This window comes from Salvelinus namaycush, chromosome 3 (genome assembly GCF_016432855.1).
Source record: "Salvelinus namaycush isolate Seneca chromosome 3, SaNama_1.0, whole genome shotgun sequence".
In the NCBI taxonomy this organism is placed as follows: domain Eukaryota; kingdom Metazoa; phylum Chordata; class Actinopteri; order Salmoniformes; family Salmonidae; genus Salvelinus; species Salvelinus namaycush.
The window spans coordinates 88,322,584-88,343,103 of record NC_052309.1 but is presented as its reverse complement, the minus strand read 5'-3'; the positions used below and the strand labels follow the sequence as shown (position 1 = coordinate 88,343,103).

Here is a 20,520-nt window from a genome sequence, read left to right as displayed (position 1 = left end):
ATCAAATAAAATGTTCTTGTAAACAGGCTATTGGCATTCTGTGTTTGCGTGCAGTCTCCCTCTCACTCTGCTTGCTGTAGGCTCCTCTTGCTGTCATGTTGAAATTTGTACTGTCTTTGGTGAAATTACTCGGGGGGGTTTACAAGCCGAGAGACGCAGTTAAAAGATTGATGCATAACCAGAAGAAGCGAGAGGGATAACAGACATGTCTTCTCCAGCAGGTGGCGATGTTGCGTTTCTTTCGCTCACCAAGTGAGGAGATTTTGAATAAAAGTCAATGAGTGTCGAATTTGGTAAACATACATTTGAATTGATTATTTGCTACATGAGGTTTATTTTTTAATCAAATACTTATTTCGTAATGCTTAGGTTAAGTGTACGGATATAATTAGGAAACGTGACATCTGGCAAATTTGAGAAAAAACACTTTTGGAGTTGTCTCAAGATGGCTATGCATATTCATGATCTCGTGAACAAGTGATCAACAACAATGGACGTGACGGATAGAAGTAGTCACTACAGGTGTGATCATGCTTTACGTCAAAAGTTGCCTGAAGCTGATTGGAAAATGCTATTCCCTGACAAGTTATTCAGAAGAAAATCCTAGGGGACAGAGTCTAATTTACATAACCAACCTTAACTTACCAGTGTTGACCCTAAACAAACACATTTACAAACTACTTGTTTAAAGTGTTATTACATCCATGGTGTTATTGTTTTTACAGAAGCTTGTAAATCAATTAACCTGATAATGATCCACATCATATGGGTAGAAAAACTATGTGTGGTATGCAGCAAAACAACTATATATATTTTTTTTTTGGTCCATCTTGTTCTGATCTAATGAGATGGATGTAGGATCTTCTCCGATCTAGAATCTAGGCCTTTCCCAGTAATGAAGGACAGAAAGCATACTACATACTACATACTCTGGTTATATTTACGGAGAGCAATTTCCATTTAATAACAGGTAGTGTCCATTTATTTATAGTAATTGTGTTAATTAATTATTGCTTTCTTCCGTGGAAAAATAGAATGTATAAAAATGGAAAATATACCGAAAGCAAAATCAAGCAGAGATTTACGACTATTTAACCATGTTAATCATTGCTGAAACATGCAAACTACAAACATTAAACCAGTTAAAGATAATGAATACATGACAATGAAATACAAATATATTTTATTAAAAACAATTCAGACAAAAGTGGCCAACAACGTGAGTGTGACGTAAAATCACTACTTTACGTACCCCAGGGCATTGTGAAGCAGAATGACGCTCGTAGGTACCCCGTCTAACTGGGTGTGGGGACAGACAATTGTAAATGGCTTTACTTTCATCAAAGTGCAGTACATATTCACAGAATCCAGGCAATGTAAAAGATAAACAAATTATTTTCTACTTCAGTCGTGCTTCTACAAAAACTACAGATATAACTGGGTGATCAATAAATCATGGGATTTATGTCAGTTGCTAGGTCGTAGCAGGTGAAGGATTCCTTGTCTAATGATTATGCCAGCTAGCTATGGCTCTATACAGAAGAATCGAGCTAACTTAAAAATAGCTTGCTAAATAACTTAGCTTGGGTGCTTCTACACCTGCATTGCTTGCTGTTTGGGGTTTTAGGCTGGGATTCTGTACAGCACTTTGAGATATCAGCTGATGTAAGAAGGGCTATATAAATACATTTGATTTGAGCGTAATCGATTTCTGTAAATAGCATCAAACTACAAAGTTAGAGTTGTAGAAAACTCTTAATAACAGTGATTTGGACATTAGCTTTCAAAAACGTATTCCAAAGAAGAAAATAGCTTGCTACCTAGCCAGAAAATAAAGAAATTTTAATTTACTCGCCTTGACAGCTGGGTTTTTATGTTGGACATGCGCAATAAGGACATACGCAAGCAGATTGCGCACGTCGTGTTTCGTAACAGGTTGTACCAGGAACGTCACTGCGGGCCAGTGAGCGGACTGTTACAAAACGCAGTCAAGCCTATAACATTGTTGAGCCATCCGTTCTTCAGTTTCCTCCTGAATTTCTGTACGCGAATACACAACACTTTACGGTATCGCGTGTTTTCTGGTAGGGAAACTTACGTATGTTATACTTGAAAAGATCGGAGAAAAGTTTTCTGAAGTTAGAGCACATTTTGTCATTTACTGTAAGGATCTGTTCAGAAAAGTTACAATAGTTTATCATGCAAATATGGTTTGAAAACTCTTGTTATGTGTAACGACCTAGCGATAGCCTACCCATTACCAAGCCCAAATAAGAAGTGCGAGTAATCTATTTTGTAATGACGTGTTATTCAGAAGTAAATGTTCACAGTAAATGTGTTGCATTGAGTATCCTATGTAGCCGCAACATGATTTTAGATAGATGCGCTTGCTGAACGCAACAACTGCTTTAGAAATTCGACGTACTTCTTATTAATGTGCTTGCGGGAAATCTGACACTTGTCATGTGCATGCTGAAAGCACATACGTTATCAATCAAGTTTATTTTTTTATATAGCCCTTCGTACATCAGCTAATATCTCGAAGTGCTGTACAGAAACCCAGCCTAAAACCCCAAACAGCTAGTAATGCAGGTGTAGAAGCACGGTGGCTAGGAAAAACTCCCTAGAAAGGCCAAAACCTAGGAAGAAACCTAGAGAGGAACCAGGCTATGAGGGGTGGCCAGTCCTCTTCTGGCTGTGCCGGGTGGAGATTATAACAGAACTATGCCAAGATGTTCAAAAATGTTCATAAGTGACAAGCATGGTCAAATAATAATCATGAATAATTTTCAGTTGGCTTTTCATAGCCGATCATTAAGAGTTGAAAAACAACAGGTCTGGGACAGGTAGCGGTTCCATAACCGCAGGCAGAACAGTTGAAACTGGAATAGCAGCAAGGCCAGGCGGACTGGGGACAGCAAGGAGTCACCACGCCCGGTAGTCCCGACGTATGGTCCTAGGGCTCAGGTCCTCCGAGAGAAAGAAAGAGAGAAGGAGAAAATTAGAGAGAGCCAAGATTTTCAAAATGTTCATAAATGACAAGCATGGTCAAATAATAATCAGGAATAAATCTCAGTTGGCTTTTCATAGCCGATCATTAAGAGTTGAAAACAGCAGGTCTGGGACAGGTAGGGGTTCCGTAACCGCAGGCAGAACAGTTGAAACTGGAATAGCAGCAAGGCCAGGCGGACTGGGGACAGCAAGGAGTCATCATGCCCGGTAGTCCTGACGTATGGTCCTAGGGCTCAGGTTCTCAGAGAGAGAGAAAGAAAGAGAGAACGAGAGAATTAGAGAGAGCATACTTAAATTCACACAGGACACTGGATAAGACAGGAGAAGTACTCCAGGTATAACCAACTGACCCTAGCCCCCCGACACAAACTACTGCAGCATAAATACTGGAGGCTGAGACAGGAGGGGTCAGGAGACACTGTGGCCCCATCCGAAGTTATCCAACTATAGAATGTGCAGGTTCCTGTTTGATACTATTCATACTATTTGTACTGCAACCAATATTAGCTTAAAACCCAAAGCATTTCAATGGTCATCGACTTTCTAGATGGGTCATTCCACGAATAGAGTGCCTTTTGCTTTCCTTTGATATTTTACATAGGAATTGTGCGCCAATATTGAATTTCAAAAACCTGCTAGATAAAGTGCCTCCTTTTAATAGAAACCACATGGGAAAATTAATTAAATCAGATTTATAATATGAATTAAGACTTTCTAAAATGCCAAAAATCTGCATTTGTACATGTCCCTTCTCATGTTTTTCTGACATGTAGGAAGATTTTAAGCCAACATTTTTAACAAGGGGTCTAAATGGATTCAGAACATAATAAATGGGGTCTTATTTTCAGAGGTGACTGAGGCCATGTCAGCGGTGTGGATCAGCTCCTCGCTACTGAGGTCCAGGGCAGCTCACCTCAGACAGCTCAGTGTGTTCTCTAGAAGGGCTGTGTTACAACCTCTACAGGTGGTCTCCTCACTACACAAGACACCTGGGAACCCAACCTGGCTCTGGTGCTGTAGGTAGGTCAGCTCTCTTGACATTGTCATACATAAACAGACTAACTGGATTATTTCTCTGTCATTTTGCAAGTTGAGATTCCTTTCTAAAGCCCACCTTTGACATAGATTGTAGATGACATTTTGTCATTCAGACCTATAGAGCACACCACTAGTGGGGTCAATCCCATTTCAATGTAGTCAATTACAGTCGCAGTGATCGCTATGATCCGTCAACTGTAGAGTATGGACCTGATGGCCTGTATGTGTCTTGACTAGTATTCAGACTGAGGGTAATGTCTTTCAATGCCTGCTGAGCCATGTTCAAGTCACTGCATACTATAGAAACAATCCTTTTCAGAAACATGTTTTTAAAATATGTTTTTACTTAGATTGTCCAACTCAGTTTCTGCTTTGTCTTGGCTGTAAGGAACCGGGTTCAGTGTGGTTGTCTTGGCTGTAAGGAACGGGGTTCAGCGTGGTTGTCTTGGCTGTAAGGAACGGGGTTCAGCTTGATGGTCTTGGCTGTAAGGAACGGGGTTCAGCTTGATGGTCTTGGCTGTAAGGAACGGGGTTCAGTGTGGTTGTCTTGGCTGTAAGGAACGGGGTTCAGCGTGGTTGTCTTGGCTGTAAGGAACGGGGTTCAGCGTGGTTGTCTTGGCTGTAAGGAACGGGGTTCAGCGTGGTTGTCTTGGCTGTAAGGAACCGGGTTCAGTGTGGTTGTCTTGGCTGTAAGGAACGGGGTTCAGCGTGGTTGTCTTGGCTGTAAGGAACGGGGTTCAGCGTGGTTGTCTTGGCTGTAAGGAACGGGGTTCAGCGTGGTTGTCTTGGCTGTAAGGAACGGGGTTCAGCGTGGTTGTCTTGGCTGTAAGGAACGGGGTTCAGCGTGGTTGTCTTGGCTGTAAGGAACGGGGTTCAGCGTGGTTGTCTTGGCTGTAAGGAACGGGGTTCAGCGTGGTTGTCTTGGCTGTAAGGAACAGGGTTCAGCGTGGTTGTCTTGGCTTTAAGGAACGGGGTTCAGCGTGGTTGTCTTGGCTGTAAGGAACAGGGTTCAGCGTGGTTGTCTTGGCTGTAAGGAACGGGGTTCAGCGTGGTTGTCTTGGCTGTAAGGAACGGGGTTCAGCGTGGTTGTCTTGGCTGTAAGGAACGGGGTTCAGCGTGGTTGTCTTGGCTGTAAGGAACAGGGTTCAGCGTGGTTGTCTTGGCTGTAAGGAACGGGGTTCAGCGTGGTTGTCTTGGCTGTAAGGAACGGGGTTCAGCGTGGTTGTCTTGGCTGTAAGGAACGGGGTTCAGTGTGGTTGTCTTGGCTGTAAGGAACGGGGTTCAGTGTGGTTGTCTTGGCTGTAAGGAACGGGGTTCAGCGTGGTTGTCTTGGCTGTAAGGAACGGGGTTCAGCGTGGTTGTCTTGGCTGTAAGGAACGGGGTTCAGTGTGGTTGTCTTGGCTGTAAGGAACGGGGTTCAGTGTGGTTGTCTTGGCTGTAAGGAACGGGGTTCAGCGTGGTTGTCTTGGCTGTAAGGAACGGGGTTCAGTGTGGTTGTCTTGGCTGTAAGGAACAGGGTTCAGCGTGGTTGACTTGGCACGGCACATGTTTGCACGTATCCATTATCTCTGGTTTCCCCTCTGAAAGACTTCACGTGTCCTGTGACCTGATGGGAGAATAGTGAGTGAGTGAGGTGGGCCGTATCTGTGCTGTTTTCCCAACGCCTCCTGAGAGAACAGTGGAGAGGGGGAGAGAACAGTGGAGAGGGGGAGAGAACAGTGGAGAGGGGGAGAGAACAGTGGAGAGGGGGAGAGAACAGTGGAGAGGGGAGAGAACAGTGGAGAGAACAGTGGAGAGGGGTCCACTATGAAACCACAGTCAGGGAACACTACAGGAGGTTGGGTCTGAGATGTTTCAAAAGAGACTACTGTCATGGATAAGGAACTCTCACAGTCAACTCTACTGTCTGTAAACCAAACCTATCCCTCTGTTTCTACTCCCTCTCTCTGTACCAACCCATCCCTCTGTGTCTGGGCGGCAGGTAGCCTAGTGGTTAAGAGCAATGGGCCAGTAAGCAAAAGGTCTCTAGTTTGAATCCCAAGAGCCGACTAGGTGATAAATCTATCGATGTGGCCTTGAGCAAGGCATTTAACCCTAATTGCTCATGTAGGTCTCTCTGGATAAGAGCGTCTGCTAAATGACTAAAATGTAAATGTCTACTCCCTCTCTTTTTACCAACCCATCTCTCTCTGTTCCAACCCATCGCTGTCTGTTCCAACCCATCGCTCCTGTTCCAACCCATCGCTCTCTGTTCCAACCCATCGCTCTCTGTTCCAACCCATCGGTCTCTGTGTTCCGACCCATCGGTCTCTGTGTTCCGACCCATCGGTCTCTGTGTTCCGACCCATCGGTCTCTGTGTTCCGACCCATCGGTCTCTGTGTACCGACCCATCGGTCTCTCTGTGTACCGACCCATCGGTCTCTCTGTGTACCGACCCATCGGTCTCTCTGTGTACCGACCCATCGGTCTCTCTGTGTACCGACCCATCGGTCTCTCTGTGTACCGACACATGTCTCTCTGTGTACCGACACATGTCTCTCTGTGTACCGACACATGTCTCTCTGTGTACCGACACATGTCTCTCTGTGTACCGACACGTCTCTCTGTTGACCGACCCATGTCTCTCTGTGTACCGACCCATGTCTCTCTGTGTACCGACCCATGTCTCTCTGTTGACCGACCCATGTCTCTCTGTGTACCAACCCATGTCTCTGTGTTTACTCCCTGTTTATCTCTCTATCAGACTTTGGTCAACTACAGTACATATGTCAAATACTTGAGCTGAATTAATTTGGTTGTGTCTACTGTAGTTTGCCTGGTACAATGGAACCAATTAAATAGTCCTCGATGTCCAAACTCCAAAGTGTTATCAAGTGCACCTAAAAACAGCTTCCAAGTATTTCCCACATGTATTTGACCCAGGTCTACTCTGTATACTGTTTACGTCTGTCCCTCAACAGGTCCCTCCATGTGGACAGTCCCCCCCTGATCCCAGGGCAGAGCGTCAGCTACGTCCATGGGGCCTCCTCAGTGTCCCTGCTGGGCCAGACGGTGGGTCAGAGTCTTCAGGCTGCAGCCGACCGCTGGCCCCACAGAGAGGCCCTGGTCTTCCTGCAGGATGGAGTCCGTAAGACCTTCTCCCAGTTTCAGGAGGACGTAGGTCTTTCATCCACCCTCTCTTCTAATCTATTTCATCATATCTAGAGACCATTACTGTCAGGCCATTAACTCTGTTCAAAGCACATTTAGCAGGCCTATCTGTCAGTGTATTTGATTGGTGGTTTACCAAATAGTAACATAACTATTATGTGTCAGTGCATTTGATTGGTGGTTTACCAAATAGTAACATAACTATTATCTGTCAGTGCATTTGATTGGTGGTTTACCAAATAGTAACATAACTATTATGTGTCAGTGCATTTGATTGGTGGTTTACCAAATAGTAACATAACTATTATGTGTCAGTGTATTGTTGGGAAACTATTGACTACCACTAGTTAAACATCTAAGCAGACAGATAGTAACATGGAATAAATAGGGAAAATCTGTCCCTGAGGCCTGCTAACTAGGTCATCCATGGTGAAACACCCTGAGGCCTGCTAACTAGGTCATCCATGGTGAAACACCCTGAGGCCTGCTAACTAGGTCATCCATGGTGAAACACCCTGAGGCCTGCTAACTAGGTCATCCATGGTGAAACACCCCGAGGCCTGCTAACTAGGTCATCCATGGTGAAACACCCCGAGGCCTGCTAACTAGGTCATCCATGGTGAAACACCCCGAGGCCTGCTAACTAGGTCATCCATGGTGAAACACCCCGAGGCCTGCTAACTAGGTCATCCTTGGTGAAACACCCTGAGGCCTGCTAACTAGGTCATCCATGGTGAAACACCCTGAGGCCTGCTAACTAGGTAATCCATGGTAAAACACCCTGAGGCCTGCTAACTAGGTCATCCATGGTGAAACACCCTGAGGCCTGCTAACTAGGTCATCCTTGGTGAAACACCCTGAGGCCTGCTAACTAGGTCATCCATGGTGAAACACCCTGAGGCCTGCTAACTAGGTCATCCATGGTGAAACACCCCGAGGCCTGCTAACTAGGTCATCCATGGTGAAACACCCCGAGGCCTGCTAACTAGGTCATCCATGGTGAAACACCCCGAGGCCTGCTAACTAGGTCATCCATGGTGAAACACCCCGAGGCCTGCTAACTAGGTCATCCATGGTGAAACACCCCGAGGCCTGCTAACTAGGTCATCCATGGTGAAACACCCCGAGGCCTGCTAACTAGGTCATCCATGGTGAAACACCCCGAGGCCTGCTAACTAGGTCATCCATGGTGAAACACCCTGAGGCTTGCTAACTACCATGGTGAAACACCCTGAGGCCTGCTAACTACCATGGTGAAACACCCTGAGGCCTGCTAACTACCATGGTGAAACACCCTGAGGCCTGCTAACTAGGTCATCCATGGTGAAACACCCTGAGCAGCCTGCTAACAAGGTCATCCATGGTGAAACACCCTGAGGCCTGCTAACTACCACGGTGAAACACCCTGAGGCCTGCTAACTACCATGGTGAAACACCCTGAGGCCTGCTAACTAGGTCATCCATGGTGAAACACCCTGAGCAGCCTGCTAACTAGGTCATCCATGGTGAAACACCCTGAGCAGCCTGCTAACTAGGTCATCCATGGTGAAACACCCTGAGGCCTGCTAACTAGGTCATCCATGGTGAAACACCCTGAGGCCTTCTAACTAGGTCATCCACGGTGAAACACCCTGAGGCCTGCTAACTATGCCATCCATGGTGAAACACCCTGAGGCCTGCTAACTAGGTCATCCACGGTGAAACACCCTGAGGCCTGCTAACTAGGCCATCCATGGTGAAACACCCTGAGGCCTGCTAACTAGGTCATCCATGGTGAAACACCCTGAGGCCTGCTAACTAGGTCATCCATGGTGAAACACCCTGAGGCCTGCTAACTAGGTCATCCATGGTGAAACATCCTGAGGCCTGCTAACTAGGTCATCCATGGTGAAACACCCTGAGGCCTGCTAACTAGGTCATCCATGGTGAAACACCCTGAGGCCTGCTAACTAGGTCATCCATGGTAAAACAACAGAAACATAAACAGCTTTGTAATAATATATTCCATTACATTTATACACATACTCATAAACACAAAGTGCAGAATGCCTTTACATATAGGGATATCATCCTGTATATTACTACCTGGGTCATGGTCTCCCTCCTCCCCAGGTTGACCAGGCTGCTGCAGGTCTCCTGGCCCTGGGTCTGAAGAGAGGGGACAGACTAGGAGTCTGGGGGCCCAACACATACCACTGGATCCTGTTTCAGTTTGCCACAGCCAAGGCTGGCATCATACTGGTGAAGATGAGCTGTGATATTAGATTCTAAAATGAATATGTATTATCTGTTAGGATCTATTGTTCCTGATATTAAAGTATTGTTCTAATCTCTCCAGGTGTCAATAAACCCAGCCTATCAGCTGAAGGAGCTGGAGTACACCCTGGGGAAGGTTTGTTCTTGTCCAGAACCGTGTTGTTTTACACTTCCTGGATTGACTGAATGAATAGCTGATCCTGACCCTGGTGCTGTCTGTGTCCCACCCAGTTTAAGACCCAGTGGTTCTGTCTGTCTCTGTAGGTGCAGTGTAAAGCTGTGGTGTGTCCCACCCAGTTTAAGACCCAGAGGTTCTGTGACACGCTGAGACAGATCTGCCCAGAGATGGACACAGCGGAGTCAGGGGTCTTTAGGAGCTCCAGGTATGTTAATATTTTACTACTGCATCATGACTGAGTCAACATACAGGTATGTTAATATTGTACTATTGGACCATGAGTGAGTCAGCATACATATTGTACTACTGCATCATGACTGAATCAACAGATGTGTATGTTAATATTTTACTACTGCACCATAAAGTAAACCAGTAACTAGCAGGATAAACCAGTAATATACTAACATATAGCATAGGTCTACAGACAGTTACCGCAGACAGTTACCGCAGACAGTTGCCGCAGACAGTTGCCGCAGACAGTTGCCGCAGACAGTTGCCGCAGACAGTTGCCGCAGACAGTTGCCGCAGACAGTTACTGCAGACAGTTGCCGCAGACAGTTACTGCAGACAGTTACCGCAGACAGTTACTGTATAAGGGCAGCAGGTAGACTAGCGGTTAGAGTGTAGGGGCAGCAGGTAGACTAGCGGTTAGAGTGTTGGGGCGGCAGGTAGACTAGCGGTTAGAGTGTTGGGGCAGCAGGTAGACTAGCGGTTAGAGTGTTGGGGCGGCAGGTAGACTAGCGGTTAGAGTGTTGGGGCGGCAGGTAGACTAGCGGTTAGAGTGTAGGGGCAGCAGGTAGACTAGCGGTTAGAGTGTAGGGGCAGCAGGTAGACTAGCGGTTAGAGTGTAGGGGCGGCAGGTAGACTAGCGGTTAGAGTGTTGGGGCAGCAGGTAGACTAGCGGTTAGAGTGTAGGGGCGGCAGGTAGACTAGCGGTTAGAGTGTAGGGGCGGCAGGTAGACTAGCGGTTAGAGTGTTGGGGCACTGCCCCTATCCGATGTATGTGACAATAAAACATTTTTGTTTTAATAACACTGCTATACACTCTCATGGCCCTAGCCTCCCTCCACAAACCCTGGCATTACCTGGCTCATATCAAACACAGTAGAAGGGCTACACAGGAACTATGCTGGATTGACTCTGAATAAGAAATATTACCACCGGAGGATGTCTATTTACCTGTACCTGTAAATGGAACCTCATTATCTGTGTATGGTGATGGTGACAGACAGGGACAGTAGTGGACCTAATGAAGGCTGTTACTGTAATGTTACTGTAATGTACCTGTCATTGTGTTACTGTAATGTAATGGTCATTGTGTTACTGTAATGTACCTACTGTGTTCCTCCTGCCAGACTACCAGACCTGTGTATGGTGATTGTGACAGACAGCAGACAGACAGGGACTGTACATGTAGAGGATGTGATGCAGGCTGGAAGCAGACAGCACCACCAGGAGCTGCAGGAGCTGCAGACCAAACTGTCCTTCGACGACCCCATCAACATACAGTTCACATCCGTGGGTATCCTGTTGAAAAGAAGTAGAAGAATACTTTACGCCTGATTTCCTGGACACAGATTGAGCCAAGTCTTGGACAAAGAGGCACTTTTCATAGTGATCTCCATTGGACTAGGCTTAATATGTGTCTGGGAAATCAGCCCTTACACATCCCCACACCCGAGGTAATGGAAGAACAGGATCAGCTGCAATGCAGCGCCCCCTGGAGCAGTAATACTGTACTGCACAGCTCACACATCAATACATTATTATCAACACAGTGTGTCATTACCCTCACCTACACACAAAACACATATCAATACATTATTATCAACACAGTGTGTCATTACCCTCACCTACACACAAAACACAACAGGTATTCATTGTTTATGTCTGAGTATTTAGTCTGTCTGTCTGATGTCTACTGGTCTGTAGGGAACAACAGTATTAGTCTGTCTGATGTCTACTGGTCTGTAGGGAACAACAGTATTAGTCTGATGTCTACTGGTCTGTAGGGAACAACAGTATTAGTCTGATGTCTACTGGTCTGTAGGGAACAACAGTATTAGTCTGATGTCTACTGGTCTGTAGGTAACAACAGTATTAGTCTGATGTCTACTGGTCTGTAGAGAACAACAGTATTAGTCTGATGTCTACTGGTCTGTAGAGAACAACAGTATTAGTCTGTCTACTGGTCTGTAGAGAACAACAGTATTAGTCTGTCTGATGTCTACTGGTCTGTAGGGAACAACAGTATTAGTCTGTCTGATGTCTACTGGTCTGTAGGGAACAACAGTATTAGTCTGTCTGATGTCTACTGGTCTGTAGGGAACAACAGTATTAGTCTGTCTGATGTCTACTGGTCTGTAGAGAACAACAGTATTAGTCTGATGTCTACTGGTCTGTAGGGAACAACAGTATTAGTCTGATGTCTACTGGTCTGTAGGTAACAACAGTATTAGTCTGATGTCTACTGGTCTGTAGAGAACAACAGTATTAGTCTGATGTCTACTGGTCTGTAGGGAACAACAGTATTAGTCTGATGTCTACTGGTCTGTAGGTAACAACAGTATTAGTCTGATGTCTACTGGTCTGTAGAGAACAACAGTATTAGTCTGATGTCTACTGGTCTGTAGGGAACAACAGTATTAGTCTGTCTGATGTCTACTGGTCCGTAGGGAACAACAGTATTAGTCTGATGTCTACTGGTCTGTAGGGAACAACATTATTAGTCTGATGTCTACTGGTCTGTAGAGAACAACAGTATTAGTCTGATGTCTACTGGTCTGTAGGGAACAACAGTATTAGTCTGTCTGATGTCTACTGGTCTGTAGAGAACAACAGTATTAGTCTGTCTGATGTCTACTGGTCTGTAGAGAACAACAGTATTTGTCTGATGTCTACTGGTCTGTAGAGAACAACAGTATTAGTCTGATGTCTACTGGTCTGTAGAGAACAACAGTATTAGTCTGTCTGATGTCTACTGGTCTGTAGAGAACAACAGTATTAGTCTGATGTCTACTGGTCTGTAGAGAACAACAGTATTAGTCTGATGTCTACTGGTCTGTAGGGAACAACAGTATTAGTCTGTCTACTGGTCTGTAGAGAACAACAGTATTAGTCTGATGTCTACTGGTCTGTAGGTAACAACAGTATTAGTCTGATGTCTACTGGTCTGTAGAGAACAACAATATTAGTCTGATGTCTACTGGTCTGTAGAGAACAACAGTATTTGTCTGATGTCTACTGGTCTGTAGAGAACAACAGTATTAGTCTGATGTCTACTGGTCTGTAGGGAACAACAGTATTAGCCTGATGTCTACTGGTCTGTAGGGAACAACAGTATTAGTCTGTCTGATGTCTACTGGTCTGTAGGGAACAACAGTATTAGTCTGTCTGATGTCTACTGGTCTGTAGAGAACACCAGTATTAGTCTGTCTGATGTCTACTGGTCTGTAGGGAACAACAGTATTAGTCTGTCTGATGTCTACTGGTCTGTAGGTAACAACAGTATTTGTCTGATGTCTACTGGTCTGTAGGGAACAACAGGAAGTCCTAAAGGTGCCACCCTCTCCCACCACAACATCGTCAACAACGCCTATTTGGTGGGTCTACGTCTGGGATTCAACTGGAGGGTCAGTGGAGACATACGACTATTATTATCTGTCTCTCTCTGTCGCTCTCGCTGTGTCTCTCTCTCTCTGTGGCTCTCTCTCTCTCTGTGGCTCTCTCTCTCTCTGTGGCTCTCTCTCTCTCTGTGGCTCTCTCTCTCTGTGGCTCTCTCTCTCTCTGTGGCTCTCTCTCTCTCTCTGTCTATGTGGCTCTCTCTCTGTGGCTCTCTCTCTGTGGCTCTCTCTCTCTGTGGCTCTCTCTCTGTGGCTCTCTCTCTCTCTGTGGCTCTCTCTCTCTCTGTGGCTCTCTCTCTCTCTCTGTCTATGTGGCTCTCTCTCTGTGGCTCTCTCTCTGTGTCTCTCTCTCTCTGTGGCTCTCTCTCTGTGGCTCTCTCTCTCTGTGGCTCTCTCTCTCTCTGTGGCTCTCTCTCTCTCTGTGGCTCTCTCTCTCTCTCTGTCTATGTGGCTCTCTCTCTGTGGCTCTCTCTCTTTCTACTTTTCTCTTTCTCATGTAACCTCTGCTCTTTTTGCTTCCCCCTCAGCCTATAAGAGCGTGTGTTCCTGTACCCCTGTACCACTGCATGGGCTCAGTGTTAGGAGCGATGTGTTTGGCACTGCATGGCATCACCCTGGTCTTCCCCTCTGCTGGGTACAACAGTCGTGCCAACCTGGAGGCCATCCAGAATGAAAGGTGGGGGTGTAGTAAAAAAGTTTAGGAACCGCTTCTTTAAGTGACTTACACATCCTGGAGTCTTACAATAGAGATATTTCATGTCAGTCTGTTGTAATAAGAATAATATAAATGGCTGCCACTGAGCACATTGAGAATGAACCTCTGTAGAACACTAAATACCTCTTCATATGTTCTCTGTTTCAGGTGTAATTTCCTCTACGGAACTCCTACCATGTACATTGACATGCTTGGACAGCCTGACCTACACAAGTATGACCTGTCATCAGTTGAATCTGGTGAGAGATTTAAAGTTTATGTTTGTGTAGAATGTTGTTTGTTGGCTGGCTGGAAATAAATACAAATAAACTTAATTGTTATGGTAAAGTGTAAGCTTAAAGGGGCAATCTGATACATCCATTCTTTGGACTTTTAAATTAAATTCATGTACCCATTGATTCTTGAAGAATATAACATACTAATGCCAGCTTAGTTCAGCTGTCGTACCCCACCATAACCAAAAATACAAGTCTGTTTTACTCCAATGTTTGAAAACATTGTAACCGTTAGTCTGGAGCCATGTTTTAACCATGTTTTGAGGCTCTTGACTATCATTTTCGGTTGGTGTCTCTGGTGCCGCTATCATTTTAAGTCGGTGTATCTGGTGCCGCTATCGTTTTCAGTCGGTGTCTCTGGTGCCGCTGTGGTTTTCAGTCGGTGTCTCTGGTGCCGCTGTGGTTTTCAGTCGGGGTCGCTGGTGCCGCTGTGGTTTTCAGTCGGGGTCGCTGGTGCCGCTGTGGTTTTCAGTCGGGGTCGCTGGTGGCGCTGTGGTTTTCAGTCGGGGTCGCTGGTGGCGCTGTGGTTTTCAGTCGGGGTCGCTGGTGGCGCTGTGGTTTTCAGTCGGGGTCGCTGGTGGCGCTGTGGTGTTCAGTCGGGGTCGCTGGTGGCGCTGTGGTGTTCAGTCGGGGTCGCTGGTGCCGCTGTGGTTTTCAGTCGGGGTCGCTGGTGCCGCTGTGGTTTTCTGTCGGGGTCGCTGGTGGCGCTGTGGTTTTCAGTCGGGGTCGCTGTGGTTTTCAGTCGGGGTCTCTGGTGCCGCTGTGGTTTTCAGTCGGGGTCTCTGGTGCCGCTGTGGTTTTCAGTCGGGGTCGCTGGTGGCGCTGTGGTTTTCAGTCGGGGTCGCTGGTGCCGCTGTGGTTTTCAATTGGTGGCACCAGTTCATGATTTGGTTGCACCAATATCTTGTCACTCAATAGAAACATTTTTTAATCGTGTTATAAAGTCATTCACTGTGGTTTACGGAGATGGTATGATTAAAGAATAACATTTTATCATCAAACATGTCCAAGCAGTACTGCATGATTCAGGTAAGTTTCATCTACAACTTAAACCATTCGCTAAGTACTGTTGCAACCTCGGACAACATTTTCCAGAGAAGCCCAATTCAATCACTGGCAAAATCCTCTGACAATGATTTCAAAATAATACACAATTAAATTAAACACAGATGACCCTTACTAATTAGGAAGCTGTCTGATATGTTGTGATGGACTGTCATTATAAATGCTTCACAGGAACCTGGTCAAATGATGTTTGTAGTGTGGCTAGCCACTGAATGACTCTGAATTCACTGTCAGCATGCAGTCAAAAGCTACCAACCACTTTTGGAGATAACTAGTGTTTTCAAATCGTATCCTGATGTCGACAGCAGATATGAGTTGTCTTCATAATATGGCTAACCTAGCTAGCTTACATACATTTAGAGAAAACAAATTATATTAAGTGGCTAGCTAACTAGCTCAGCTAGCTAACTAGCTAGCATTAGCAATGTTTGGTGGTCAATGAGACTGAGAGCTAGCTAACCAGCTGAGTTAGCAAACAATGTAACAAAATAATAATTTAGAAAAATCCCCCAAAAGGCTCTGCATTTCAGGAATCACAGTAGCAAGCATTGGAACGCTGCGATTGGTTGCCCAAAATTCTGGGGTGAGGCTTAGCGAAGCGTCAATTAGCTTATTGTTGCTATATTTTTTATTTTATTGTCAAACTAGGGCTCTGGAAATGTCAGATGTTTTGCTCAGTAGAGATCCATTGGCCTACATGTTTGTGTGCACTAGCTAATAGGCTAATTAATTTGGGACTAATTCACCACTAAATGAAATCTCAAAACACATTAGCTAGATCGCTAACTGTGAATATTGCTGATGTTTAGCCGTGTAATTGATTCATCGCAGTAAATTGAATGCCCTAAAAACATTCCAGTGTTAGTCTCCTAGGACTCAGCGCCAACGTGTACCTCACGCTCTCTGCAGAAATGTCGTTTTTTAAAACAGTGCCTATCGCTCAATATTGAGAGTTGAGAAATAGTGATCATACCCCCAGAAAGCTGAGACCCTTCCCCTCTTCAACTAACACCATTTTTTCAAAACCATGTTTTTCCTGCAACTGCATTTTGAAAGAAAGCGTTTTTCTCTCTCTTTTACCAAAAGAGTTGCGGGGTGTCAATTTGTTTTATTTTTCAACTGCAGATTGCCCCTTTAATAGTAATATAGTGTATTAGTAATACAGTAATAGTATTTGTGCCTAGGAAGGGTGGTGGTTGATTAATATGCTGTATAAAGCAGTAGTATAGTATTTGTGCCCCGGTAGGATGGTGGTTGTGATTTCTGTTGTTGTGTTCCAGGGTTTATGAGTGGGTCTCTTTGTCCTTCTGAAGTCATGAGGAAACTCAAAACTGATATGAATGTCAATGATATGATAGTAAGTTCTTCCCATCTATTTCTCTCTGAGTGTATAATACACTTTATAATCTGTATGGGATAACATAATGTTCCCTTGTTAACACCAGATAGGCTATGGGACCACAGAGAACAGCCCTGTAACATTCCTTGGTTTCCCGCGAGACAACGAGGAACTGAAGACAGAGACAGTAGGATGTATCCTGAACCACACTGAGGTATCAATCCTTAACTGACACCAGACGTGTGTGTGTGTGTGTGTGTGTGTGTGTGTGTGTGTGTGTGTGTGTGTGTGTGTGTGTGTGTGTGTGTGTGTGTGTGTGTGTGTGTGTGTGTGAGGAGAGAGACAGAGAAGATGGTCATGTGTCTACTGTCAGGGTCCTAATTCAAGTGAGAGGTGAGAGACAGAGAAGAGATAATCATGTGTCTACTGTCAGGGTCCTAATTCAAGTGAGAGGAGAGAGACAGAGAAGAGATAGTCATGTGTCTACTGTCAGGGTCCTAATTCAAGTGAGAGGAGAGAGACAGAGAAGAGATGGTCATGTGTCTACTGTCAGGGTCCTAATTCAAGTGAGAGGAGAGAGACAGAGAAGAGATAGTCATGTGTCTACTGTCAGGGTCCTAATTCAAGTGAGAGGAGAGAGACAGAGAAGAGATGGTCATGTGTCTACTGTCAGGGTCCTAATTCAAGTGAGAGGAGAGAGACAGAGAAGAGATAGTCATGTGTCTACTGTCAGGGTCCTAATTCAAGTGAGAGGAGAGAGACAGAGAAGAGATGGTCATGTGTCTACTGTCAGGGTCCTAATTCAAGTGAGAGGAGAGAGACAGAGAAGAGATAGTCATGTGTCTACTGTCAGGGTCCTAATTCATCAACATGCTGTATGTGTAACGTTTATATTTCTCCTTTAAAACACATATGAAACCAGACCTGTGTTATTCTGGCCAGGCGAAGGTGGTGGATGTGTCCTCTGGAGAGGTGGTTCCTCTGGGGGATCCAGGAGAGCTGCTGATCAGAGCTTACTCTGTTATGCTGGGGTACTGGGACGACCCAGACAAGACCAGTGAGGCTATCACCAAAGACCGCTGGTACAGGACCGGGTAAGAAATTAGAGATTCAGAGACCCCAGACTGGGACCCCAGACAGGGACCCCAGACAGGGACCCCAGACAGGGACCCCAGACGGGGACCCCAGACAGGGACCCCAGACAGGGACCCCAGACAGGGACCCCAGACAGAGACCCCAGACGGGGACCCCATACGGGGACCCCAGACAGGGACCCCAGACAGGGACCCCAGACAGGGACCCCAGACAGAGACCCCAGACAGGGACCCCAGACAGGGACCCCAGACAGGGACCCCAGACAGGGACCCCAGACAGAGACCCCAGACTGGGACCCCAGACAGGGACCCCAGACAGGGACCCCAGACAGGGATGACAACAGATGAAAAGTTAGAGTGAACATCAACTGTGAATGTCTCTCCACAGTGACTTAGCCAGTCTGGACAGGTTTGGGTACTGCCGTATAGTGGGACGTATAAAGGACATGATCATACGTGGAGGAGAGAACATCTACCCTGCTGAGATAGAGCAGTTCCTTCACACCCATCCCAACGTACAGGAGGCCCAGGTGAGAACCACACCCATCCCAAAGTACAGGAGGCCCAGGTGAGAACCACACCCATCCCAAAGTACAGGAGGCCCAGGTGTTTATTATCTCTACCTGTCCTGTCCACCTCTTTCTCCCCAGGTGTTATATTATCTCTACCTGTCCACCTCTCTTTCTCCCCAGGTGTTTATTATCTCTACCTGTCCTGTCCACCTCTCTTTCTCCCCAGGTGTTTATTATCTCTACCTGTCCTGTCCACCTCTCTTTCTCCCCAGGTGATAGGCGTGAGAGATGAGAGATTGGGGGAACAGCTGTGTGCCTGTATCAGACTGAAGGAGGGACAGGACTGTAGCAGAGAGGAGATCAGAGACTTCTGCAAGGGACAGGTGAGACAGAAAGGAACCAGTCCCCTGGGGATTGAACACGGGGCTCCTGCAAGACATAAGATAGTTATCACACTGAGTTGAAGTCGTTTTAACTAGATGCTTATCCCACTGAGTTGAGGTCGTTTTAACCAGATGCTTATCCCACTGAGTTGAAGTCGTTTTAACTAGTCTTTAGGTCATCCCACTGAGTTGAAGTCATTTTAACTAGTCTTTAGGTCATCCCACTGAGTTGAAGTCATTTTAACTAGTCTTTAGGTCATCCCACTGAGTTGAAGTCATTTTAACTAGTCTTTAGGTCATCCCACTGAGTTGAAGTCGTTTTAACTAGTCTTTAGGTCATCCCACTGAGTTGAAGTCGTTTTAACTAGTCTTATGTGAACGAGAAGAGTAACTCTTTGAACTTGTTCCAGATTTCTCACTTCAAGATCCCCCACTATGTGGTGTTTGTGGACAGCTATCCACTGACTGCCTCTGGAAAGGTAGGATGGCTTCATGACAACATTAAACAAATCAGGTCATTCAGGTTAATGATATTAATACCAGCACAGACTAATGTGGTGATCACCTCTGTGTTTCTCTTTTCCTAGATCCAGAAGATCAAACTGAGGGAGGAGATGGAGAAGAAACTGGGTCTGTGATGGACAGAGGGTCCTAGACAGACTGTGTTGGTTCCAGCTGGAGAGAGATTGGTTGCAAAGGGTCTGTGTCTGTTACAGCAATATATTGCTGTATTTCAATAAAACCAAGAACAAAAATAAAGTCTAAGCTCTTATGTTACGGTTCATGAGTGATGTGCAACAGAAACTCTTTCAGTACTTATTTTTCAATATCTTTATTTCGTTTTATCGAACAGACTGGACAACTAATTGTACATCATGATATGTGATCTTGGATAGTAAAATTCAGGTTCTTCATTTTAAACATGCCATAAAGACATCTGAAATAAATAGAACTGTAATAATGACAAACGTTGGTATGTACAAATGTGTTGTTAGGCAGAGTTACAATGCTTAGTTCCAAACCTGTATATATGGGGACACAGCAACAGGCTGACATAGAGCTCAGAGTGATGTGTTAAAGGTGGGTGACATCTGTGATGACCCTCCCGCTCCGTCTGCCGTATTCCTTCTCTTTGCTCTCGTTTTCCTTATTAGGATGCCGGTGGGCGGAGCCGGGAGAGTCGTCAGCGACATGGGACACACCTGGGCCCGGGTGTGTCCCAGGATAAATACACCACTTCCTCATTCATGGAGGAGACTCCATGCAGACACCTTTATAGATTTTGTTGTGGTATTTTTGTGGCCTTTTGGTTGTTTGCTTTGGCACCTTTCAACACCCCACATTTATGCATGCAAAACACTCACACTACTGAAAATTGTATTCACTTTACTTTATTTAATAGATATATTTTGTTATTCGTTGTCTCCCTTTTGTTACGAACTTCGAGCCGGTTCGTGACACATCATAGACCATGGGATAAGCAAGCACTCCAAATGACAGTTGTAGAATTCTGGAAGAGGTGGAATAGTTAGGTTTAAGGCCAGTTTCCCAGACACAGATTAAGCCTAGGTCAAGCGGTGAATGTCAGGATACCGTGGCTTTCTCCGCCAGAAGGACATTACAGATGGTGTATTATCAATGTGTGAGTTCAAAACGGAACGTCCTCCAAACTCTGATTGGTTGGGCCTATGCCCTCCAGGCCCACCCATGGCTGTGCCCCTGCCCAGTCATGTGAAATCTATAGATTAGGGCCTAATAAATTTATTTCAATTGACTGATTTCCTTCAATGAACTGGAACTCAGTAAAATGTTGAAATGGTTGCATTTCTAGATACAGCCCCTACTGGCTTAAACTCAGTATTCCAGTTCACAACCAACA

General features: G+C 45.6%; 1 protein-coding gene across 2 annotated transcripts; it reads left to right on the top strand.

Annotated features, from left to right (window-relative positions):
• Positions 1-1,867: 1,867 nt before the first annotated feature.
• On the top strand, positions 1,868-19,387 carry LOC120041865 (medium-chain acyl-CoA ligase ACSF2, mitochondrial-like). Of its 2 annotated transcripts, none has more exons than XM_038986734.1 (17): positions 1,868-2,084; positions 3,861-4,032; positions 7,012-7,207; positions 9,314-9,442; positions 9,540-9,593; positions 9,722-9,840; positions 10,991-11,153; positions 13,172-13,267; positions 13,786-13,934; positions 14,121-14,212; positions 16,594-16,670; positions 16,759-16,866; positions 17,595-17,746; positions 18,135-18,276; positions 18,531-18,641; positions 19,052-19,120; positions 19,229-19,387. In XM_038986734.1, the coding sequence occupies exons 1-17, from the start codon at positions 1,874-1,876 to the stop codon at positions 19,277-19,279; spliced, it is 2,091 nt and encodes a 696-aa protein (XP_038842662.1). In that variant the 5' UTR covers positions 1,868-1,873; the 3' UTR covers positions 19,280-19,387. The 2 variants fall into 2 exon arrangements, with proteins under 2 accessions (XP_038842662.1, XP_038842669.1); XM_038986741.1 differs by having other exon boundaries at positions 2,070-2,163.
• Positions 19,388-20,520: the final 1,133 nt, after the last annotated feature.